Source organism: Gymnoscopelus braueri (assembly GCF_963280865.1).
Source record: "Gymnoscopelus braueri genome assembly, chromosome: 11".
NCBI lineage: Eukaryota > Metazoa > Chordata > Actinopteri > Myctophiformes > Myctophidae > Gymnoscopelus > Gymnoscopelus braueri.
This window is the reverse complement of record NC_137613.1, coordinates 40,439,866-40,466,872: the sequence shown is the minus strand read 5'-3', so window position 1 is coordinate 40,466,872 and position 27,007 is coordinate 40,439,866. Positions and strand designations below refer to the sequence as shown.

At 43.2% G+C, this 27,007-nt stretch overlaps 1 protein-coding gene across 1 annotated transcript in view; it reads left to right on the top strand.

Moving 5' to 3' along the window:
• The window catches only part of samd12 (sterile alpha motif domain containing 12), a 175,581-nt gene extending 150,017 nt beyond the window's left edge, over positions 1-25,564 (top strand). The window contains exon 5 of the mRNA XM_080441780.1: positions 20,782-25,564. Coding sequence (XP_080297906.1) covers positions 20,782-20,813 — 32 coding nt within the window. The 3' untranslated portion in view covers positions 20,814-25,564. The remainder of the gene's footprint in view (positions 1-20,781) is intronic.
• The last annotated feature ends 1,443 nt before the right edge of the window (positions 25,565-27,007 follow it).

Genomic DNA, 27,007 nt, shown 5'->3' with positions numbered 1-27,007 from the left:
TCCAGGCTCCACCCCCTTTTGACCTCCAACCTCATTGTGAGCTTGGAGGTCCATTCAGCTGTTCTTATCAATGACGAACAAAACCTCCTAACTCCATTTTTGTTTTTTTTCCTTTTTCCTGCGTTTTTTTCCTGAAAAATGAACATTTTGGAGTTAGCTGGTTCCTGCCCGGACAGCAGAGATATCAGCATCATCCAGATGGCACTTCGCCACCTTAACTATTTGTGTGTCGACGTCAGGCCCCGTAGCACATGTGATCATAAATATTCATCCCGTGCCTCCCCTGTAGCCCGCAGATTAAGCCCCCACCCCCCCAACCCCCATATCCACTGGGACCGAGCCGCCCTGACACGGACATAATACCATTTACACACATCCTGCTTGATGTGATGTACGTTACACCGTGTGTGCAGTGCTTAAGGTTAAGGTGTCTAGCTCAAGGGCAGCGTGGCATTGAGGCGACAGGTAACTGTACGGTCCCGCTGGGAAACCAGGGGGGGCCTCTTCATCTGTTCAGACCCCCCGGCTGGTAAATATACTGTATTATGCCGTCCGCAGGGGGGAGGCCACGCACCAAATACATGATCACTTAACCCTGATTGAATTTTAAGGCAGCCATGAGGAACGGCGTGCACTTAACATGCATACGTACATGCAAGTGTCAACACGCTGTCACTTCTTTACCATACAACGGTAAGGGGGAACTTGAGCCCCACCTTAAAAAAAAGGAAAAAAAATCATTACATTATTAGGGTTCAAGAGCAGGGCCGGATTAACCCTTCGTGGTGCCCTGTGCTACGTTTTGTCAGCGGGGGGGGGGGCTTGCAGTGGAAAAAAAATCTAGCTTCACCGGCACGTTTCACCGTTTTAGCGCTCCTTCGGCAGAATCTTCTTCAAAATGTCGGCGCTTTTCGGCGATACTTCTGTCTTCTTTCACTTTCTCCACACCGTTTGGTGCCCCCCCCAAGGTTGGTGCCCTGTGCTTCAGCACCTAAAACACTTCCGTTAAGCAGCCACTGTTCAAGAGTATTGCAGTCAGTAGTCTGTAATCCTGCAAATATTTAATGGCAGCACAGGGTATCGGACCATGGCCACGTCACTCTGACTCAGATATATAACCATAAACAAACCCGTTACGCAAGGCAGTACCACAGCAACGTCACTATGACTCAGATATAACCATAAACAAACCCGATACACCCATATATAGGCATGTCACTATGACTCAAACATAACCATAAACAAACCTGATACTCCCATATATAGGCATGTCACTATGACTCAGACATAACCATAAACAAACCCGATACTCCCATATATAGGCATGTCACTATGACTCAGACCTAACCTTAAACAAACCCGATACTCCCATATATAGGCATGTCACTATGACTCAGACATAACCTTAAACAAACCCGATAGGCCCATTAGTATAAGCATATATGGAGCACCGGTTGTTCAGAGCCACAGATCTGACCACTATGCCCATATATGGTCATCATGTGGATACAGTATATGGGACAGACGACTTCAAACTTGGTGTGCGGAAAGGACTCAAGGGTGCCCGCCGCCGAGTAGTTTTGCGGTTGTCCAGAACCGCCGATCGGACCGATATGTCCATATATAGGCAATTAGGCATATATAGATACTCCTCTTTTACATAAATGAGTTTGTGCCATTACTACAGGTAAAGAGTTAGTATAGCTAGATCTCGGGACAGAATGGAATAGAACGTGATAATGAACACCGTTTGTTGTCTCTCTGCCAAGTAAAACTGGTGAAATCATTTGCAATCAGCCTCAGCTGAGACTCACTCAGCACCCACATAATAACACGCATGTGCTCAGATTATTCATTAGCGCTCACACACACACCATCGCACACACATCAAGTGCACAGTCGCACAAAGACACGCACATAAGCACCCAGAAACAAGTACCATTTAGCTTGCTCCTGTGGAACTAATTGTTTGTAGAATTGATTTCTTATTTAACCCATTAAGGCCTGAGTCCGATTCTTAAAATGTTTTCTAAATCCTAACAGATCTTTTTTTTTTTATATAAAAAATATATTTTTTACGATTTTTAAAAAATAGCGGATCTACAAGCTCATAGCGCGGCACTCGGTGCCGCGCTATGAGCTTGTATATCTGCTATTTTTGAATAGCCCAAAGAGATCTAAAATGACACAGATGCGTTCCCGGTCTTAACGGGTTAATTACAAGACGAGCAAATTAGTTTAAACTTGAAATCCCGGAGCCGCTCAAGGGGAATGAAAGTGTTCTCCAAAAGTTTTCAGTAGAGAGGAAAATGAAATTTGCTATGCATGGCGGTTGGTTTATATGGCTGAGTGGGAGGATTTTATTGTTCCTGTTTCCAAGTTTATCAGTGTGTACACAAGCGCACCCCGGAGAGGGACTCGTGAGAGCGGCGCTGGATCATTTGTTTAATGCACCTCCCATTTAGTTTAGATTGAAAAGTGATATTAGTTTAGTTAGGGTACTGCCACTGTTGCCTGGCGATCTGGGCAATCCAGCTCAACGATGCTGTTGCCATGGTGAGGGAGGATAATGATGCTGTCAATGACAATGGCATCGTAAGGGACAGATGAATGCACCAGCCAGATTAAATGGAAAACGGGCGAAAACATGAGAGATAATGTATTTGGTGGTCGTGGTGGTTGTTGTTGAAGTATGCCAAAAGTAATTCCTCAAATGCAAAGTACGATTCTGCCCCCAAACTGCCACCATGTGTGTAGTAAACATCTCCTAGTGTGTGTGCGTGTGCGTGTGCGTGTGCGTGTGCGTGTGTGTGTGTGTGTGTGTGTGCGTGTGCGTGTGCGTGTGCGTTCCTCAGTACGTCGTACAACTTCCCCAGTGTTATTCGCACTTGAACATGAGCTAGCCACCATGTCCTATCCACCATCCACTACAGAGATCCAGTACACATCATAATCCTGAGTATTAATTTGAACCATATGGGTCAATTATTTTCACCCTCTTTAGAATGAGATAAACACTCAGGATTCAACGGTGTACTCACACTTGGCAGAAGCAGATGGAGAGAGGGATGAGAGATGTCAACGTGAGGTCATCAGTATTCGCCCACGAACATCAAGTTTGAGAGAGAGAGAGAGAGAGAGAGAGAGGTGGAAACTGCTGAGTACGAACGCAGTTATTCCTTCCTTGTTGGGGAGACCCCCACCCCACTGGTGCCATCCACATCACTGGGCCCCGGTTGTCGACTCATCACATTTCTTGTGGAAAATGAGATTCGCTGTACCAACGAAGACTGATGATCTCCCTTTAACCTCGGCTACTGAAGCACTTTTCCTGCGTCTAAAATAGCAACGGAGCCTTTTTGTCTTTTTCGCCTCGGAAAGCCCTCTCGTGATCTCGTTGGAAGAGCCTGTTGACTTTGAACTACGACCCTCGCGTTCACCGGATGATTTGAAGCGGGGTCTTGTTTTTGAAACGTTGGTTTGAAGAGCACTCGACATGCGTAGCCCAAGGGCAAGCGGCAGAGGGTTGTGATGATACGATTTCTCTTTTGATAGTTTATTAATTTGAGAGCTTTAAGAGCATATTGGAGGCCCTAGGAGCTAATTGGCCCGGTGTCAAAGTGCAGTTGTGCAGCTAATTAGCGAAGCATGCGGCGTTGTTGTCGTGTAGGAACGTCTGAACTCACACTGTGTTGTTCTGTTGATTGTGATTCCTAGGGGGAGAATGAACGGCGCGGTGTTGAATTTCTCTGCGAACAGGAAGTTTAGAGACGGATGAGACGGCAAGAACCACATCTGACTGAAATACAGTTGAGTGATAGATGGAGGGAGAGAGAGAATATATTGTAGTTAAAGGAGGAAAAGAGGTAGAGAGAGAGAGAGAGAGAGAGACAGACAGACAGAGGAAAAACTATTCTCTGGGAGCACAATGGTGGATGGTGCGCTCCAGCTAAATAAATTATCACGGGGGGGGCTATTTTTAAGCTGAAGTGTAAATGCAGTAATCCTCGGAGCAGGAGCTGTGAACAGCGAACAGAGAGAACCCACATGAGGGAATACAGCACTCTCTTTCTCCTCCCCTCCTCCCCCCTCTCCTCTCTTCTCCCCTCACACACACACACACACCGTCTTTTTTTCCGCGTCTCCACCCTGTATTGGCACCTCCTATCTTTTCTCGCTTTATCCGTTCTGCCATTCCCCTCTTCATTTTTTTGTCCGCGTCTCTTCCCCTCTCCTTTCTGTACGGCGCTGCCTTTCATATGGTAAAGCCCTCCTTTCTGTGTCAGAGTATTTAGCTTATCGCGGAGTCCTCTATGGGGACTCCACAGACTTCCATTGTGATAAACAATAAGAGGCCCTTTGAACAACACAGGGAGGGGAAACATGCAAGTGGCACGCATTAAAAAGAGCAGCGGGAACGGCGGGGAGGGGGTTGGTGCGCCGTGCCAGGCTGTTTCCGGAATCTCAAAAGCAAATTGCTTTCAGCCCTATGTATAATGTAAGGGCCCTGATGTTTTTTTCAGCCGGGGTCCCCCTGGCCTATGGGATCAATGCTCGCTGGAAAGTTTCTCTCCTCCTCCAAGATGCTGTCGTCGTTTCTTTTTGCAGCATTGTGCTGTTTTGGTATGGGCGAGGGGACCCTTCCTGCGCGGCTGTTTTAATAGCACATAATGGGGTGTCGTTAATCACCAGGCGCGGGGCTGAGGTTTTACAAGGTTAATGATGGCGTAGCCGAGCTCTCGACGGCCTCCCATTCCTCAGGTATTTATCAGTGTCAGGATAAACCTGCGAGCTTGGCGTTGGTTCACGGCTCTCTCACGCTGTGTCACATTCTCTCTCTCTCTCTCTCTCTCTCTCTCTCTCTCTCTCCTCTTCGCCTTTCTCACTCGCTCTCCTTCTCTCTATGACTCTGCCCTCCCCCCCCCCACCCCCCTACCCCCCTACCCCAGCCCTTCTTCCTCCTCCTGCCTCCCCTAACTAGCATACAAAAGGAGCGAGAGAGAATGAACTGGAGCTTGAACGGATTCCTGATTTAGAGCAGAGAGACGATGATGGAGCACTCCGGCGACGTCGTTGAGCTATACGGCTCCAACAGTCTCGCAATCAACGAATTAACATTTTCTAACTTGGAACAACAGGCTGATGCATATGCATCCATCCATAGCGCGCGCACACTTCTTTGAGCGTTCGGCTGAAACGGTAACACGAGGGCTAAAATGAGCTTTGTAATTCAATATATTAACAATTAATCCCAGCTTTAGTCATACAACCTCAAGCCATAATGCTTGCGCTCGCGCACGCGTGCTAGTATTATGACTTCGGCACACACACACACACACACACACACACACACACACACACACACACACACACACACACACACACGCACGCATGGGTGGCTCCCCTACGGGTGCCATTCTCTCCTCTGTGAGCCACACATACAGTAGGATCTGCACATAACAGCTCATGGTGATGATGACAGCGCTCGGGTGAATTGCATCAATGTGGTAATCACGGTGAAATCGGTGGATTCTATGCAACACCATCAAACAGCTAACGACCAGCACTGCAGGCGCATGCACACACGCACGCACACACACACAAGTACACGCACGCACTCACTCACTCGCGCGCACACACCACACACATGTGCATATGTGCTATCTGTGATGAATTTGTTTATATCGTTCCACTGTTGTCTCTTTTGCATTGGCCATGTTTAAGTCCTGGAGGCCACAGCGAGGATGATTTCCTCTTGACTAAAAGTGTGTGTGTGTGTGTGTGTGTGTGTGTGTGTGTGTGTGTGTGTGTGTGTGTGTGTGTGTGTGTGTGTGTGTGTGTGTGTGTGTGTGTGTGTGTGTGTGTGTGTGTGTGTGTGTGTGTGTGTGTGGCGCTTTGTCTCCCTGTTTGTGTGCGTGTGCTGAGTTCTGCAATAACTTATTAAGTTTCCATTTTCTATCCGGTCTTCTTCGACTAAACCACCCCGTCTTCTCACATCCCTCAAACAGTCAGAACCAAGCAGTGGTGGAAAAAGTACTCAAATTCTTTACTTAAGTAAAAGTACCAATACTGCAATATAAAAATACTCTTGTCACAAGTAAAAGTCCAGAATTCAACATTTACTTGAGTAAAAGTACAAAAGTATTGGCATCAAAATGTACTTAAAGTACCAAAAGTAAAAGTACTAAATATTTGAAAATAGCCGATCTACAAGCTCACAACGCGTCGTGAGCTTGTAGATCGGCTATTTTCAAATAGCCTAGGTATAAAATAGGGTTAAAGTGGTTAATGTATGTTTAATAATATCGTAATTTATATCTGAAAAGTAACTAGTAACTAAAGTTCACAAATAATTGTAGTGGAGAAAAGTACAATATTTGCCTCTGAGATGTAGTGGAGTAGAAGTAAAAGTATTGGAAATTGGAAATACTCAAGTAAAGTACAAATACCTCAAAATTGTACTTAAGTAAATGTTACTTTTTTCCACCACTGGAACCAAGCAGGTGCACATATACAGTAGGAGTGATTGCCTTCATAGAAGAAAGTGCCCTTTTTATGCCTGCATAATTCCTCCCATGTATTACATCTCTCCTGCCAAACCACAGTTCCTTTCCACCCATACTCTCATCCAATACAAAGGCTAGGCTAGGTTGTTTTGTTCCCCCCTCCTAATAAGTCTGCTTTTAGCAGGGAACAAGGGAACTGGCGTGCTCAACTCTAAAGAGTATGATGGGTTGTCGACCTAAAAAGCACGAAAATAGCAAATTAAGTTGTCAGCGCTCGCAAAATAAGTATGTAGCACTTTTAATAATGCACAGCAGCAGTGGTGTAAAGTAACTAAGTACATTTACTCAAGTACTATACTTAAGTAACATTTTTAGGTACTTTTACTTTACTGGAGTATTTCCAATTGTCTATACTTTTACTTCTACTCCACTGCATCTCAGTGGCAAATATTGTACTTTTACTCCACTACAATTATTTGAAAACGTTAGTTACTTTTCAGATATAAATTATGATATTATGAAACATACATTAACCACTTTAGCCCTATTTTATACCTAGGCTATTTTCAAACATTTTAGTACTTTTACTTTTGGTACTTTAAGTACATCCTGATGCCAATACTTTTGTACTTTTACTCAAGTCAATTTTGAATTCTGGACTTTTACTTGTAACAGAGTATTTCTATATTGCAGTATTGGTACTTTTACTTAAAGGGATATTTCACTTTCAAAAAAACGTATGGTCATTTTATCGTCTACTCAGGCTTTTGTGAACCCCCCAGACCGTTTTTAAGTAGCTTGATTCAGTATTTAGATATTTGATAATCATTTTATCAGACACGCCCCCTTCACATACAAACCCATTATAACTTCAAACTCCATTTTTAACCTGTTAGATTCATCAAAAACACCTGTCCTTGGTTCTACTGACTCACCCTGCCCTCCTAATACGTGAGGGGGCCGTGTTTTTTCGATTACTTTTTTCATTTATTTTATTTTATTTTTTTAATGTATTTAATTTCTTTCATTTTCCAAAAAAAATATAAAAAATAAATGAAAAAAGTTATCGAAAAAACACGGCCCCCTCGCGTATTAGGAGGGCAGGGTGAGTCACCAGAACCAAGGACAGGTGTTTTTGACAAATCTAACATGTTAAAAATGGAGTTCGAAGTTATAATGGGTTTGTATAGGAAGGGGTCGTGTCTGATAAAATGAATATCAAATATCTAAATAATGAATCAAGCAACTTAAAAACTGTCTGGGGGGTTCACAAAAGCCTGAGTAGACGATAAAATTACCAAAAGTTTTTTTGAAAGTGAAATACCCCTTTAAGTAAAGAATTTGAGTACTTTTTCCACCACTGCCTAGACCTTCCTCAGTGTTTCTGAGACATATTGTTTGTGGGTCTGAAGGACAGCTCCTCTATCTCATGCATATCACGCCCAAAAGTGTGAAGTTGCTAGGTTCCCTTGATAGACTTAATCCCGAGGCCTAATGCTTAGGACTTGTCTAATAATCATATCATCCATATTTTTACTACAATTAACTACACTTTAGCTTGAGTGGGTCTAGATTGTTTAGCTTCCCTGGAGGGAGGGTGCTAAAATGGGAAATGGACTGCATTTTTTCAATGTAAAATCCTTATTCTAGTCTTCCAACCACTCCAATGCATTTTAATCACATCCCTATCCCTATAGTCTGGGAGGCTTCGGCTCAAAGCCTGGACAGCAGGGGCGCGGCCACTGATTTCTGATTCAAATCAACAGCCAATGAAGAAAAGGGGGCGGGATCCACATGCAGTGGGTCTTACATGTAAATAGGAGCGACGGGAAGCAATTTCCCCTTGAGAAATTGCGGCCGCCATTGTTGTGTACTGCTGTTTGCCTCTCGTCGGACTTTTTAGACGAGTAGACCGGTAAAAGGCGTGTCCGCTCAGATTCTGAGCGTAAGTTACATCCCGCCCACAAATACCAGGGCTTTGGCCCAGAAGTTCCTCGCCGCTCCCGTTTGTATGCGAGGCGAAAAACTTCTGGGAACTCAGATTACTATCCCTATAACCCTGGGGCTTTTTGAACCTTTTCTACAAGCTCACAGCGCATTGCAACGCGATGTGTTGTCAGCTTCTAAATCGGCTATTTTCGGCAAAGATTGGTGATGTGGTGTAGAGGGGAAAAAGGAAGGGGGCGTGTGTGTGTGTGTGTGTGTGTGTGTGTGTGTGTGTGTGTGTGTGTGTGTGTGTGTGTGTGTGTGTGTGTGTGTGTGTGTGTGTGTGTGTGTGTGTGTGTGTGTGTGTGTGTGTGTGTGTGTGTGTGTGTGTGTGTGTGCGCGCGCGCGCGTGCGTGCGTGCGTGCGTGCGTGCGTGTTGCTGAGACGTGTCAAGAATGAGCTCCAACAAACGGCTATGGTGTGACAGAATAGCTGGAATACCAAAAGATGAACTTTGACAACAAACAACACACACATACAGTACATGCATAAAATAGACTTATTTACTCACTGGGTTATGCTGATGAGAAGTTTTGTTTGAGAGAGAGAGAGATGGGGGGGGTGGGGGGATGGAGGAAAACTTCCTGTCAGTTGTTTATGCTGGTGAAATCAGGGCAGGAAAAGAAGGAAGCGTGCTAGCAAGCAACCGCAGAGCAGGATGACCTATTTTGAATGCCGTCTGAAAGACGAGGCTCCCTAAACCCTATCTGAGGGGCACTGAGGCTCAAAACAATATCCCACCTCTTTAATGCCTCCCTGTGTGTGTGTGTGTGTGTGTGTGTGTGTGTGTGTGTGTGTGTGTGTGTGTGTGTGTGTGTGTGTGTGTGTGTGTGTGTGTGTGTGTGTGTGTGTGTGTGTGTGTGTGTGTGTGTGTGTGTGTGTGTGTTACATGTTGGTGGGTGTGAAGGCGTTTGTGTATGAGTGTGTCTTAGCCCATTAAGACCTGAAGCCGTTTCTACAAACGTCTTCTTTCACAACAATTTTCTGAAAAACGTATGTTTCTATATCCGTGGTGCTCAAACTTTTTCAGGTCAAGGACCCCCAAAATGATATGCATTTGGCCGCCGACCCCCATCTCAAAATGTTTTGTTCCAGGGACCCCCAGAAGCAAAGATTTGAGTTAAAAATGTCCGCTTTAAAATAATGTAAATATTCAATTTGCACACATTTTCACGATTTTTCAAAAATAGCAGATCTACAAGCTCGTAGCGCGGCACTCGGTGCCGCGATACGAGCTTGTAGATCTGCTATTTTTGAATAGCCAAAGTGTAAAATAATGCTTTTTAGCTCAAATAAAAAAATGACACAGTTGCGTTCCAGGTCTCAATCAATGGGTCAAAGACCCTACATCTCAACAGCCAAACTTATTCTCTCAAAAGCCTGAGAGCATATACAGTACAGTATATATACGTGATGCAAATGAACTGGGACACACCTTGGCTGCAGCATCTACTATACTGTCACGGTGAGCCTTGTAGGTCAACTGTATTGCAGAGGGGCCTTAGCATAATGGCGCATATATCAGTTACAGCCCATGTCCCTCTGAGATCAAACGCTTAATCCATGGCCAACGCCTGAGGAAGCTTTGTACCGACAGGCTAGCCATATACATACAGGAGCATACATTTACAACTTTGAGGACAATACAGAAAACATGCAACTATGAGAGCACTTCTTCTAGACCAGTTCCCCCCCACCCCTGTTTGCTGCTTATCGAGTAGCCTATTCTTACTTTTTTGATTAATCAAATACTCGAAACTAGAATGTTTAGAATTATTTTTACATATCAAGGAATCGATTTACCACTTAAGTGGTATTTTCGACTTGGTGGAACAACTATTTTATACTTCATCGTTTGTGAGCTTGTAGATCGGCTATTTGAAAAAAACTAAAAAAATGATTGCCTATAACATGCCCAAAATAGGGATCAATTAGTAATCATTGTTTTCCTCTCTGTGTGTAGTTTGCATGTTCTCCTCGTGTCCCCTAGGGTAGGTACCCTCACAAAAACATGCTGTAATCCTGGTCTCTATACTGCCTCCCCCAGGTCACCCGGGGCGCCTGATGGAGGGGAAAGGAACTGGTTGGAATAACGTGTTCTTCCTTCCACGCGCTACGTCTAACCAGGGAACCTCCCCCCCTGTCAGGTGATAAGAAGCGGCTTAATAGCTCTCATGCATTGAAGGAGGCATGAGCTCGGCTCTAGGCTCTCCCTAGGCTGGCAGAGGGAGTGTAGCGCCCAGGATTACTTTGATAATTGGCACTGGGTGAAAAAAAATTGGTTACAAAGATCGTAAAAAAATCAATTTTCGTAAAAAAATAATCATTGATTTGATTGATTTGAAATTATCGATTGTTGATTATTCTTCATAAACTATTAAATCGAGTAGTTTGATTTACTGTTGCACCCGTAACGGGAACTGAACCCTGCGGTGGTGCCTGGTGGGCGAGTGTTTTCTCCCTATGCACCTCTGCAAAGTTCATCGTTTGATGTTTGAAATTCTGATCTGTGTGGGTTTCTGTTTTGTTGATGTTTGTACGTGATTTAAAAAAAAGCATATACAAAGCCGAGCAGAACAAAAAGGACATCTGCGACCCCGGAAAAACAAATTATGGATAAATAAGAAACTAATGGCATAAACTCCCCACCGACTACTTATCAGCCACTTCAAAGCCACATATCAGCAGCAGTGTGACACGCAGCCCTCAACAACGCCCCCCCCCTCCCCCCCACGGCCTCCACGATGATCTCACCTCACGATGCCACGGAGCAGAAAGCAGAGAGTCGGCGAGATGCAGCCGCGCACACCACATCAAGGAGGCGTGCTCTGATTAAACCATACAAGCCGGGAACGCGTCATTTTAGATTTCTTTGGGCTATTCAAAAATAGCAGATCTACCGAGTGCCGCGCTAGTTGTGCAAATTGATTATATATTTTTTAAAGTGAACATTTGTAAAATATTTCGCTCCAGGAAGCAAAGATTTGAGTTACAAATGTTCACTTTAAAAATATATGTATTTAAAGATTTGCACCAATTTTCACGATTTTTCAAAAATAGCAGATCTACAAGCTCATAGCGCGGCACTCGGTGCCGCGCTATGAGCTTGTATATCTGCTATTTTTGCATAGCCAAAGAAATCTAAAACGACAGAGACGCGTTCCCGGATCGAAAGGGTTAAACAAGCGAAGGAGGTCCTGATTACGAATGCACAGAGAGAGAGAGAGGGGGGAAGCAGGAGAACGAGGAGCAGGAGGAGCAGGAGGAGGAGGAGGAGGAGGAGGAAGAGGCGTGTGAGATTAGGGAGAGGTGGGAAGAGAACGAGGGAGACGGAGGCAGGGCGTGGAGGAGGTGGAGGACGGAAGTGTGAGGAAGAGATGTGAAACCGTTTGGGGGGGGGGGGGGGGGTTTCCAGTGGTTTGTTGACAGGTTTTCAACGTGGGGTCCGTTTGGTTCCACTAGTAACTGTCAGAGATGCATTAAAGGGATAGTTCACCCAAAAAAAAAAAAAAAATCTCGATTAGTCACCCCATAGTCTCGCGTGGCCAGACTGTTAGCCTGGTATCCAGCCTGCTTCGCTACGTTCGGCGGACTTTTTTTTCTCTCTTCGCTTCTCAGTCTGGAAAGCCTCCTATCTCCAAGGGAGGCGGGACATGCCAAAAGCTTCGAAACCTACCGTGGCTTCTGATTGGTCTGTGGTGCGGGGCGGGACAAAAAAAAACAGTGTGATCGTTGTGATTCGTCATTCGTTTGAACAACATCCAATCAGCAACGACGTTGCCCAACGTAACATATGTAGTTCCAGTGTAGTTCTGCAAAACGAGTCAATAGGGTGCTCTCCAGACTGAGAAGCGAAGAGAGAAAAAAAAGTCCGCCGAACGTAGCGAAGCAGGCTGGATACCAGGCTACCAGACTGTTGCCTCCCACAATTTTCAAATGTTTCCGGTCATACAGTCTGGGACTCGGAAGCTCTGATCATGATTAGAATATAAACCGGATATGAAGCCTCCTCCCCACTTCCGTTTCGTCTTTACAGTCGCGCAAATGTATCCTAATATAAATACAAATCATCTAAGTATATTTAGCTTGCTGCTTAGCAGAAATGGAAATACAATAATAAAATGTAAAGATATTTTAAAATATATTTTCGAGAACGGAAGTGCCAGCTTCCTCTCTCGGATTTCGGGAGTTGTAGTTCCAGACTCTATATAGCATTCAGAGATTGTGGAATAGTTGTCTGGCTGCGCGAGACTAGTCACCACATGGACCTCATGGATATTTTTTTGTTTTTGTCGCATTCCTAAGCCAATAATTTGACGACCAGCGGACCGGTAGGCAGCTGTCTCCGGTAGGAGACACAAAGGAGACTCTTTGTGTCTCCTACTGGAACGCTGCCGGTTCATCAAATTATTGGCTTAGGAATGTGACAAAAACAAAAGAATATCCATGGGGTGACTAATCGATAGGAAAAAAAGTCATTTTGGGGGTGAACTGTCCCTTTAACTCATTCAGTGCCTAGGACGTAATTGATGTGTTTTTTTTTCATCTCAAAAGCCCAGCCTGCCAAGGACCTAATTGACGTAATTTAGTTTTTTTTAGTGGTTTTATAAAAGATGGCGCTGTTCTCTATCACACGAGTGACCACTTTCACTCTCTACTCACACGGATCCGGAAATAACGTCGTCCCAAGATTTCCACCTCCGTCCACTTCCTGTTTAGCGGTTTCCTGGAAACGGCTGTATCTTGAGTTCATTTTTTTTGCACTGCATTCGGCGAGACATGGTATTTTCAACGTGCTCTAACAAAGGAAAGGTGCTCTAACAAAGGCTCACAACGCGTCGTATCGCGACAAGTTGTGAGTTTATAGATCTGCTATTTTCAAACATTTTAGTACTTTTACTTTTGGTACTTTGAGTACATTTTGATACCAATACGTTTGAACTTTTACTCAAGTACAGTTTTAATTCCAGACTTTCACTTGTAACAGAGTACTTCTACATTGCAGTATCGATACTTTTACTTAAGCAAAACATTTGAGTACTTTTTCCACCACTGTAACACTGCGACACTAGAGCCACCTCCTCCAGACAGGCCCCCTCGTTGTTGTTTGAGATCAGGCCCACCAACCACTGTGTCGTCAGCAAACTTGACGACGGTGTTGGCGCTGTTTTGTAGCGTACAGTCAGCAGAGGGCTCAGTACACAACCCTGAGGGGGCTCCCATATTGCAGGGTGAAGGTGGCAGAGGTGTGACCCCGGGACCCGGGTGTGTGCCCTGTGCACCATGGGGTCTGGCAGACAGACCCAGACACACACCGCAGGGTTCAATCCTAGGTCAGCTAGTTTGCTAGCCAGCGGTTTGAGAGGTGAATGTGATGAGTGAGCTTAGTAATTTGTTACTTTCTTTCTCACGATCACACATGTGTGTGTGTGTGTGTGTGTGTGTGTGTGTGTGTGTGTGTGTGTGTGTGTGTGTGTGCACACGCACACGCACACGCACACACACACACACACACACACACACACACACACACACACACACACACACACACACACACACACTAGTAGACATGATACGTTTGAGTGTGCACATACGCACACACTTAAACACATGCTCACACATGTACTGTATGCACATTCGTAGCTTCAGTCACACACCGACCTTTTTCATTTGGGTTTTGCAGATTATACTCATTATTGTAAAGAATGGAGTTGAAATTCATTTCCAGACTAATTTCCTCTGTTCTGTCCTTGAACAGTGCGACAGCACACATTCAAATCCTCCGTGTTCATTTAACTCCTGAGAGTGTAGAAATGGACCGTTAAGGGTCCATTTTGAGTCCAGACTTAAATTAACAATTTTCTTTTACCGTGCGCTGGAGAATAATCACCACCTTTTTTTTGTAGGCTTTTCCCAGCTTCTTTTATAATTAAAATCTAGTTCACGAGAGATAGTTTATAAGATTAGTCTTCTAAATGAATTGGCCTGATAGCATAGTATCACAACAGCAGCTGCTGTTACTCAAAAATATGTTTTTCATGAATTATAATGACAAAGTATCCTTGAAATTAAAATGCGGAACAAGTATTTTGTGTTTGTAGGTGTTTGTGTGTGTCCGTGTTTTTTGTGTTTGTGTGACCACTGACTACACACAACATGTGTGCAGGCATGCTCATGAGTGATTTTTATGCATGAAAGACATAGAGAGAGGGAGAGGGAGAGAGAGTGCGTTTACCTGAAGATAGAGAGAAGAACAGCACTTGACATTGATACAAATTGGAATACAGTGTGTGTGTCATTGAACGTTGGCTGCCTCTCCATTCACCACTACCTCAGGATAATGTGTGTACATGTGTAGCCAGAGAGAAAACGCATAATGTTTGTGTGGGGGCGTGTGTTTCAAGTAGCTTATCTGTGAGCAGTCATAGCACAGCATTAGTAAACAATAAGAACACAACAAAATAAGGTCAAATTGTCAAATAGTCAATTCATTTATAATATAACACAAACATAGAGAGTCTAATAATGGAAAGGCCTTCCTGTCCAATCGTTATTGATCGTAAGTTACTAATAATGTGTGGAGATTTGTGAACCAGGCTGCACAAATCACAGTGTGGTGTTCAGCAGTGGTGGAAAAAGTACTCAAATGTTGTATTAAGTAAAAGTATCAATACTGCAATGTAGAAGTACTCAAGTAAAAGTCCAGAATTCAAAATTTGCTTGAGTAAAAGTACAAAAGTATTGGTATCAAAATGTACTTAAAGTACCAAAAGTAAAAGTACTAAAATGTTTGAAAATAGCAGATCTACAAGCTCACAACGATTGTGAGCTTGTAGATCGGCTATTTTCAAATATCCTAGGTATAAAATAGGACATAAGTGGTCAATGTATGTTTTATAATGTAATAATTTATCTGCAAAGTAACTAGTAACTAAAGTTTTCAAATAATTGTAGTGGAGTAAAAGTACAATATTTGCCTCTGATATGTAGTGGAGTAGAAGTAACAGTACTGAAAATTGGAAATACTCCAGTAAAGTAAAAAAAATACCTCAAAATTGTACTTACGCTAAGTACATTACTTGAGTACATGTACTTAGTTAGTTACTTTACACCACTGGTGTTCAGTGGTGAAACTGCACGGCACAGACTGACTGCCTGTGCACATAGACTAGGGCTGTACCCCAACTCAGGATCAAACTGGTCGAATTCAAGATGTTAATGTGAATATTCGATGATTTGTTTTACATATACAAATATACCGTAGGTCTTTACGATAAAATGGTTAGGCTACAATTGCAAGCGTTTCAGTGCTGATTTAGACCACGTTACATAGTCAAGGGCAATATAGCCATATATGAACATTTTTTTTAGCATTTAAAAGCAATAATTATACTCTATGACGGTAGAGGGCTTATTTTAATTGACGTCAGTCCACCAGACTGCAGACTGTTGCTGTACTGTAGTAATGTTCTGAGCGCAACACTGCTATAGCCAGCATGAGATCATTAACAACTCACCGACTGCTGCATAGGTTCAGAGAGAAGGCACTTCCAAAGTGGGTACATTGTTTAATCACAATGTTTTATTGGAAACTTGTAACATGATTAGTCAACACAGGTTTTATTTTAAGTCTACTTACAGTAAGTAGATAGACTAACTTAGAAGTAGTTGAAACACTATTGTGGGGGAGGGGGGGGCTACCGACCGCTCGAATCAAATACTTTCCATCGACCGAGGGGTCTTCGACTGACTTTTCGAAACGTCGACTTTCAGGGGGAAGGGCCTAATGTAGACTAGTGTGATGATGCTGCCAGTCAGGATACTCTATTTCTTTTCCCTTTTTTTGTTTTTACACTTAGCCCCATATAAGACCACAAACGACTGATACGTGTGTCATCAAGGCCGTTTCTTTTCACCTGACGCCTCTTCCGGCTCTGAGGCGCCTGTATCTCGGGCGCCATATTGGAGGGGGGCTAGCTTCCGCGTGCGTCACAGAAGGGGGCGTTCGGTAGGCCAATCAGAGGCAGGTGGGGGCGGATCTTTTCGTAACCCAGCCCTTATACCCTTTAAGAGGCAGCAGCGCAGCAACTAGTCAGTTAGACGCGCTGTGATTGGCCAGTTGTCAGCGCGCTGTGATTGGCCAGTAGTCACTTTGAGTGGCAGCGTGCCACGGTACAGGTCGCTCCAACGAACTGCTACGGCCAATGAGGTATCTAGGTTTCTATATCTATGGTATGCATCGTGTGTGTGTGTGTGTGTGTGTGTGTGTGTGTGTGTGTGTGTGTGTGTGTGTGTGTGTGTGTGTGTGTGTGTGTGTGTGTGTGTGTGTGTGTGTGTGTGTGTGTGTGTGTGTGTGTGTGTGTGTGTGTGTGTGTGTGTGTGTGTGTGTGTGTGTGTGTGTGAACGCATCTGTGTCACTTTTTCATTTGAGCTAAAAAGCATTATTTTACACTTTGGCTATTCAAAAATAGCAGATCTACAAGTTCAAGTTGCACTGAGTGCCGCGCTACGGGCTTGTAGATCTGCTTTTTTTTTATCGTGAAAATGTCTGCAAATCTTTGAATATATATATTCTTTTAAAACAACATACAACATACAACTGTGTGGAGTTTGCATGTTCTCCCCGTGTCTCCTAGGGTAGTTAATACCCTCACAAAAACATGTAGTAATCCTGGTCGCTATACCGCCTCCCCCATGACAGCCGGGGCGCCTGATGGAGGGGAAGGGAACTGGTTGGAATAACTTGTTCCTTCAACGCGCTACGTCCAACCAGGGAAACTCTCCCCTGTCAGGTGACAAGAAGGTCAGTTGGCTCTCATGCCTGAAGGAAGCATGAGCTCGGCCCTGGCCTCCCTACTGTGGGGGACTGGTGTAGTGCTGGTGTAGGGCTGGTGTAGCGCCCAGGATCACTTAGGAAATTGGCACCGGGTGAAAAAAATGGGTTACAAAAATCGCGGGATAAAAATTTAATTAAAAAAAAAAAAAAACATACAACAAACACTCAAATTTTTGCTTCTGGGGGGTCCCTGGAACAAAATATTTTGAGATGGGGGTCGGCGGCCAAATACATATAATTTTGGGGGTCCTTGACATGAAAAAGTTTGAGCACCACTGATGTAGAAACATATGTTTTTTTCAGAATACTGTTAGGATTTAGAAAACATTTGTAGAATCGGCTTCAGGTCTTAATGGGTTAAAATGTCGATACTGAGTGACTACAGCATGCATTCCCTGTGTTAGTGGAAGCCAGATAGCCAAGCCTTGACTATTCTCTGGGTCCTCCGGGGTGGGGACGGTGGATTCGAAGAATCTCACCAACTTGCTGACAGCTTGTCAAGGCCCTCCTACGGACTGTAATGAATTTCAGCCTATTGTGTGTGTGGTCCAGACACCACTCAGATAATCCCTGGCACAAATGCAGTTAACAGGGGAGTGTGGGGACGTACGCGCGCGTGTGTGTGTGTGTGTGTGTGTGTGTGTGTGTGTGTGTGTGTGTGTGTGTGTGTTGTGTGTTGTGTGTGTGTGTGTGTGTGTGTGTGTGTGTGTGTGTGTGTGTGTGTGTGTGTGTGTGTGTGTGTGTGTGTGTGTGTGTGTGTGTGTGTGTGGGCAGATACTGTGTTTACATGCCTCACAAGCAGAAACGCTAGCTTTATGCGGTGCGCTGTGGTTTGTCGATAATGATGATGAATTTTATGTGGAGCAATCACGATGCTTGTGTGTGTGTGAGACAGTAATCCCACACAGCAAAATTCAGAGTGCTAATTTAACCCCTACAGGTTAAATCCTCTCAGAGTGGAATTAACACTGTGTAGGAATAAGGCTTCTATACTCTGCAGCCATTAGTGACATCGTTTCTGTTGACACGATTCTGCAGCGTTCTGTGATTTTTGCCTCACTTGAATTCAATTATACACGCAATGTCAAATCTGCTTCCTCCTACAGAGTATTATGTTCTCATTGTTATGACATGATTGTCTGTCTGTCTGTCTGTCTGTCTGTCTGTCTGTCTGTCTGTCTGTCTGTCTGTCTCTCTCTCTCAGAGGTAGGCCTGGTGTGTCGTGAGAGACATCACATGCTCTGACAGGCCTCTAAACCATTGCTTCTCAAAGTGGGGTCCGGGGACCCCCAGGGGTCCTTGAGGGAGTTCCAGGGGGTCCCCAGCTAAATGATGGATAGTTAGGAACCAAATGGACCCTTATGGGTCTGTAACTCTGAGAGTGTACGAAGTGTGAGAGTTTGTACACTCTCAGAGTTACATTAACATTTATTTTACTATAAATGGCAGAGATAGAAATGCCAGTAAATGGGGGTCCGTAGCCAAATGCATGTCAAACTGGGGGTCCTTGAAATTAAAATGGTTGAGAATCACTGCTAGAGCTGTAGAAATCTTCTCTTATGGGGGTCCCTGGCTTATCTTTTCAAATGGGGGTCCGCGGGCTAATAAGTGTCAAGTTGGGGGTCCTTGTCATGAAAAAGTTTGAGAACCACTGGTCTAAACTGTCCCTATGTCTGTCTGGCTCATTCTAAATGTGACGTGTGTGTGTGTGTGTGTGTGTGTGTGTGTGTGTGTGTGTGTGTGTGTGTGTGTGTGTGTGTGTGTGTGTGTGTGTGTGTGTGTGTGTGTGTGTGTGTGTGTGTGTGTGTGTGTGTGTGTGTGTGTGTGTGTGTGTGTGTGTGTGTGTGTGTGTGTGTGTGTGTGTGTGTGTGTGTGAGTGAGAGTGTGTGTGAGGGGATGGCTCAGTGTACATGCACTTGATAGACAAGCTATTGCTCTCCACCAGTGGTGGAAAGTAACTAAGTACATGTACTCAAGTACTGTACTTAAGTACAATTTTTAGGTATTTGTACTTGAGTATTTCCAATTTCCAACAGGCCTACTTCTACTCCACAACATCTCAGAGGCAAATATTGCACTTTTACTCCAGTACAATTATTTGAAAACTTTAGTTACTTTGTAGATTTTGATTATTATTACAAAACATACATTAACCATTTCAGCCCCTATATACATTTCGGCCATTTGAAAATAGCAGATCTACAAGCTCACAATCGCGACGCATTGTGAGCTTGTAGATCTGCTATTTTCAAAACATTCTTATACATTTGAAAACTTGAAACGGGACATTCTGTATAATGACTACTTTTACTTTTGTACTTTGAGTATATTTTGATATCAATACTTTTGTACTTTCATTTAAGTACAAAATGTGAGTACTTTTTCCACCTCTGCTCTCCGCCCCCTCTGTTTGCCCTGCGAGCACAATGACGCCCGCCGCTATCGATTTTCTCTTCTGCCATTTTAGAATTATGTCTTCTCCTTTTTTATTCTATCCCCGTCTGTCTTTTATCCTCTCTGTCTCTTATCTCTCCCTCTCTCCCTCTCCTCCTTATCCTTTTTTCCCCCCCTAATTGCCCCCCCCCCCCACTACCCCGAATCCACTTTTTTCTGCCTTCACTGTGACCATGCTTGTTATCTCGGCCCCCTTTCCTTTGATCTCCACTCCTTAATTTCCTCTCTCATCTACGTCGACTTGCTCCGTTCATCCCCCTCTTCACGCTGCTTTCTTTCTTTTTATTTATTTTTTTTGTGTCATTTAATTCCTTTACTTTCTCATTCTTCCATTCTTCTCTCGTGTTCTCAATGCGTCTGTCGTTCGTCGTCCGTCTGTCTTTCGCTCTCTCCCACTTCAAAACCCCTCCGTTTCATTCCATCCTCCTTCCTCTCCCTCTCTCCCCTCTCTCTCTCTCTCTCTCTCTCTCTCTCTCTCTCTCTCTCTCCAGTGGTGTAAAGTAACTAAGTACATTTACACAAGTACTGTACTTGAGTACAATTTTGAGGTACTTTTACTTTACTGGAGTATTTCCATTTGTCAGTACTTTTACTTCTACTCCACTACATCTCAGAGGCAAATATTGTACTTTTACTCCACTACAATTATTTAAAAACTTTAGTTACTAGTTACTTTGCAGATATAAATGGTTACATTATGAAACATACATTAACCACTTTAGCCCTTTTTTATATCTAGGCTATTTGAAAATAGCCGATCTACAAGCTCGTAGATCTGCTATTTTCAAACATTTTAGTACTTTTACTTTTGGTACTTTAAGTACATTTTGATACCAATACTTTTCTACTTTTACTCAAGTAAATTTTGAATTCCGGACTTTTACTTGTAACAGAGTACTTCTACATTGCAGTATTGATACTTTTACTCAAGTAAAACATTTGAGTACTTTTTCCACCACTCTCTCTCTCTCTCTCTCTCTCTCTCTCTCTGTGCCACAGCTTCTCTGGAGTGCTCTCCAGGTTCACCGTAAGGAGTGATGGACCAGAACGAACCAGCCAGCCACAACAACAAGTAACCCAGATGGCCGTCAACCTTTATACACCTCCAGGTCACGGATGTTGCTCCAGCCCGGACCTTCAACAACACCTCCTCCTTCTCCCTTACCCCCTGGATCTGCAATCACCGCTCCTCGTTCCGTGACCGCTGACCCCCCCTGACCTCAGCTCCTCTCACACACATAGCTCTTATCTAGAAGATAAGTAACGCTCGGTTACGACCCGAACAAACAAGTCCCGGCGCTGTTCTGCACGTTCTGGCTGGAGTATTTTTCCTCGAGAGGTCCAAAACGACTCCCTAACACTTTCCTGGAACCCGACCAGTATAGTTTCCATTACATTTTGTCCCCCATGCTAGACATTTCCAGTAAAAACCTTCCAACTTGGAATTCTTTCTCCTATTCCTTCTACACCTTTTCCAACACCCCCACCTTTAAAGAAGCAGGGCCAGCAACCACGTCGACACCCCCCCCCCCCTCCACATGGATTCCGCGTTGGCAACCGGCATCAAAAAAAGCTTGGCTGGATTTTCTAAAAGCACTTTAGTCCATTGTCTTCACGATTGAACTAAACCTAATGTCTGTGTGCTGATTTGCTTTTAGGAAGAAACCACTCCCACACTGTGTCAGTTACTGTTGAAGGTTTTGAGAAGGGGACACACACATCACCATCCATCATGAGCATAATAAACATAAGTCTCCTTGGCCTTATTACCTCCCCTGTATGTAGTGGTGGAAAAAGTACTCAAATGTTTTACTTAAGTAAAAGTATCAATATTGTAATGTAGAAGTACTCTGTTACAAGTAAAAGTCCGGAATTCAAAATTTACTTGAGTAAAAGTACAAAAGCATTGGTGTCAAAATGTACTTAAAGTACCAAAAGTAAAAGTACTAAAAATGTTTGAAAATAGCAGATCTACAAGCTCACAACGCGTCGCACTGTGAGCTTGTAGATCGGCTATTTTCAAATAGCCTATATATAAAATAGGACTAAAGTGGTTAATGTATGTTTCATAATACCATAATTTATATCTGAAAAGTAACTAGTAACTAAAGTTTTCGAATAATTGTAGTGGAGTAAAAGTATAATATTTGCCTCTGAGATGTAGTGGAGTAGCAGTAAAAGTACTGAAAATACTCAAATACCTCAAAATTGTACTTAAGTACAGTACTTGAGTACATGTACTTAGTTACTTTCCACCACTAGTAGCACCCTGCTGTATGTAGCACCTTATTGTGCGTTCTCTCCAGTTAGTACATCATGGTATTATTCACTGCTGAGATGGGGGTCAGATATCCTCCAATGGACGTTAAGTATAGGGGCGATATGAAGACTTTGGGTTCGTCAGACATTTTGCGGACCGCTCTCTCGCTCGTTCTTTGTCTGTGTATGTCTTTCAATAACGATACTGCAACAACAGTAGGAGGGTGACACATTTGTGTTATTGTCTACCTCTCTCTCTCTCTCTCTCTCTCTCCTCTCTCTCCATCTGTCTGTGTTCTGTGTACCAATTCAGTAAACAGTGATTGAGCTTGCCTGTTGGAAGTGTCAGTTTCTCCCCCTCTTGCTCGAATTCACTCTTCTCTCCTATACTGCTGCGTTTGGACATTGTGGATCTCCTAGAACAAACAGAAAAACCTGTCCGTTTGAGAGAACTTCACTGTGAAAGAACTTCACTGTGGGGGGAAAAAAACAACAGTTAAAAGCAGGATGAACTGAAAAAAAAAAAAAAACTGGCAACACAAGGTATGGTTAAAAGATGAGTTGGCTCCCCCCAAAACAAACCTGTGTGTATTGTGGAACACAAAGTGAGAGAAATGAAGCTGAGACGAGATGGGACGAGGTGTGACAATGAAATTCCCTTGGTGACCTTAAAAGGACAAGGTTTGTGAGTGAAATGATTTGCTGAACCGAGAGTGGGGAATAGCTGTTGAAGAAAGGAACTGGCAACCGCATATAAGGGCTCGTGAACCAAGGGAACGTGCCAACTCATGCCGCTCTGCAGACGAAGACAGGGGGAAAAAAAGAGATTACAGACAACACCGAAATCCTCTTCATCTCTTGCCCCTACAGTATATCCCTCTCTCTCTCCTCTTTCTCTCTGTTTTTCTGTTCCGATCTAGCCGCTTGGAAGTATTTTTAGACATGACAAAATAGCGTAGAAGGGAGACGTGCCGTGCGCAAAAAAAGCTAATGATGAAAATGTCTGTACGTGTTATTTATCTCTGACAAGAAGAGGAAAAGAAATCCTCCAAAATCTCTGCTGTTAATGTGAATAATGGCCATTCACTGTTGATGTACTAGGTAAGCACTGTCAGACTGGAACCACCTGCCCGTGATCAATGTCTTCTTTTAACGCTTACGAGACGTCTTTGCTGGTTCACCTTACATCTAGCTGTTCCCGATTCCGATTGTATTTATTTACTTTATTTTTAAGATGATCCTATATTGTCATCATGTTTAGTTTATTTGCATTGATTGTTTTATTTTGTATTTTATTTAAATGTATTTTATTTAGATTTTAAAGAATTTCAAACGATACAAGTATACTGATGTAGTGGGGTTTTAGATGGTGGAAGAGCCTTTAAGTGTATGTCCTTGATTTGTTTTTGTTCTGTGGTGTTGGATTGTTTTGTTGTTTTGTGTTGTGCTCTTAGGATTTTAACCGTACTTAAAAGCACACTGAAAAAGACAGCAACCCCTGGGCCATCATCACCTATACAAATGTACGAAAGAGCAAGTCCAATTTAGCCTTGACCTTGACTTAAGCCGGTATGCTTAAGTATGACATTTATCCACCTAAAGTCCATACTGATGTAGCTTCTTCCCCAAAAGTTAAGAAATTAGCAGTCGGGTCAGTTATGACAAAAAAGAATCTGTCAATGGAGTCACCGTCAAAGTATGAAAAGTTAATTGAAGAAAAAACAATTTAAGCAAGTTATTTGGTGTCTGCTTTTAAAGAAGAGCTCAGGAAATTGACTGATGGATTGAATTTCACATGTAAGGAGTCTTTGAAATATCTCTCCCAAATGATATTTTCAGCTTGCTTTAAAGTCTCACTTCACTTAAAAAATGTTTTTTTCCACAGTTAACCCCTCTTGGAGCTATGACTTTGTCTGTGCAAATTGTTATATGAGCGGAACGTGCCACCCGATCACCCTTTTTAGGGGCAGCTGTAGCTTAGTGGGTAGTATGGGTATAATATTTGTCAAAGTGGCTCTTAATGGGTGGTATGGGTATAATATGTGTCAAAGTGGCACTTAAATGGATAATTCACCCCCAAAATGGAAATTACACACCCCATGGAGACTTGAATTCATGGAGATTGGCCGATCATCAAATTATTGGCTTAGGAATGCGACAAAAACTAAAAAATCTCTATGAATTCAAGGCTTCATGGGGTGTGTATTTGATAGAGGAAAACTGGCAGGACAAGACTCGCTCACTGCAAAAATAATTAAGGAAAACTCCTTAGAAAGACTTAAGAAAATATAATTTCTTAATTTTAAATGCTCATTAAGTGCTCTGTGCTCATAGTGAATGAAAAAAACAAACGTTTCGGTCCTGGGACCTTCGTCAGTGCTAAGTTAACTTCAGTGCCACATGACGTCTAAGACGTCATGGCCTGTTGCGCCCTGAGCGCCACATGACGTCTAAGACGTCATGAAAGAATATATATATATATATTATTTTATTATTTATTTTTTCCTTCTTTTTTTTTTGAAAAAAAGGTTCAGAACCCAAGATATGATGATTTGAAGATTTGCTGCTCCATTCACTTCTTGTTTAACTTCTTACTCTCGGCTCCTGAGCACTTTTTTTTTACAATGAATTTTGGTTGTGGCACTCAGAACCAAACTTCCATAAATAAGAATGGCACTGAAAGAGTTAAGGACTTAATTACATTGACTTTTTTTTTTTCTAACTTTTTTTCATTTACTTATTCTGCCAGTTTCCCTCTATTTTTTGAGACCACCGCACCTGCAGTCAACCGTTACCAAAAGGACAAAGAACGGCGCAACAGTTTTCTCTGTTTCTTGAGTGTAATTGATAGAAAACACGATTTTTTTGGGGGGTGAACTATCCCTTTAACCCCCAACCCAACAGCAACCCCCTGAGCACTCATCCTGACCATTTGATCAGCCATCAGCTGGGTGAAGCTCTTCATCTCCAGATGAAGAGCTTCTCTACACTTTCTCTAAATCTGAGCCACACGTGTGATGTCACCAATCTATCATGGTCCAATATACCCATTAGACTCTACACACCTGATACCACTTAGCTTTGAGTAGTGGGGGTGGGCGGGGTGTATGGTCTCTGGCATTTGCTTATTTGAATATTCATAGTTCCAGGATTTCTCAGTCTTTTCTTTTTATATAATTCTTTTGGGTTGTAAATATGTTAAAGGGGTAGTTCACCCAAAACATTAAAATTTTCTATCAATTACACACCCCATGAAGCCTTGAATTCATGGAGATGTTTTAGTTCTGTCGCCTATAAGTCGATAATTTGATGACCGGCAGAGACTCAAAGAGTCTCCTACTGACCGATGACCTGGTCATCAGATTATTGGCTTAGGAATAGAGACACACGGGGACTACAAATTTCACGCCCACTTTTGAGACAGCGCCGCTACTCGAGGTCCGTTAGAACGATGAACTGCAGCTGCCAATGCATTCCCTATGAGAGGATATGAAAGTTAGCCTACTTTTAAAATTATCCTGCATTAACTGAAGACGATATTGATTTAAATAAAAATATGTTTCCAAATGTATAGAGTGTCTTTGTCAACATATCTTCTTGTTTTCTTAATAGTTGATGTGTTTCACATTTAATTTGCCACTTTAACGAGTTACCCATAATGCTAACACAGCAGAGGGTAGACAGCAGACGGGCATTTCAGTGACATCACTGTCTTTACGAGCGCCGACCGACAGCGTACCCACTGTAGAGGCAGGAGAGGCGGTCGCCTGCCCAACTAAGATCTCGCCTCCCCTAAAAAAAAAATAACCCTAAAATGTGTCATTGCGTGCTTAATGTCCTCAAAGTCACGCATCCAACAAGCTTTGAACTGAGCAGATTGGACCTTCTGTTCCAGAGATAATGACCAAAACCTATTGAAAACGGCCACTTTCGCCAGTTTTCTGGGTATTGAAAACCTCAAGGGATGCGTCCGTGATGCGACCACTTAAAGTCTGGATCTCCGATGCTAGCGGTTTTGACATACTGATGGAGTATATTATAGTATATTGTGGGTAGTATATCGAGATGAAAGATATGGGACATTAAAAAGGACAAATTAAACAAATGGGACAGATTATTAGAACACAAAAAAAATCGCTACAGCCTCAGTAGTTAACCAGTGAAATGACGGTATTTTACAATGCCTCTCATAGAGATTGCATTGAGAGCTGCAGTTCATCGTTCTAACGGACCCCGAGTGTCAAAAGTGGGCGTGGATTTGTAGGCCTTCCGCTTCCGGCCGTGTGTCTCTATGCGACAAAAACTAAAAAATCGCCATGAATCCAAGGCTTCATGGGGTGTAATTGATCGAAAATAATAGATTTTTTGGGTGAACTACTCCTTTAAACAAGATATTAATCATATCAGTAAGACAGAGTATTTTTTGCATACTTTAAAAGATGTCAGGAGTGGGACTTTAAGATGATGTAAAAGTTTGAGACACAATAAATGATTGATGAAATCATTTGTTGGTGCCGGTTCTACGCAGTGAAATCCACAGTGTTATTTAACACGGAGTGTAAAAGCGGACCCTTTAGGGGATTTCACTGTGTGGCCCCTGAGAGCCATTGGGTTACAAAGTGTCCGTTCATTGTTTGGGTTGTAACAGTCGCCTAATGTGGAAACGGTCCTGCTGCTTGCAGATTGAATAGTATTGATCAAATTCCCATCAGGATTACAATACCCTTCGCCCTGGAGAGGTGTGTGTGTGTGTGTGTGTGTGTGTGTGTGTGTGTGTGTGTGTGTGTGTGTGTGTGTGTGTGTGTGTGTGTGTGTGTGTGTGTGTGTGTGTGTGTGTGTGTGTGTGTGTGTGTGTGTGTGTGTGTGTGTGTGTGTGTGTGTACGCACGCACGCACGCACGCATCTGTCTGTACATATGACTGTGTACGCATCAGTCTGTGTGTGTGTGTGCGGAGATAGGGGTTCG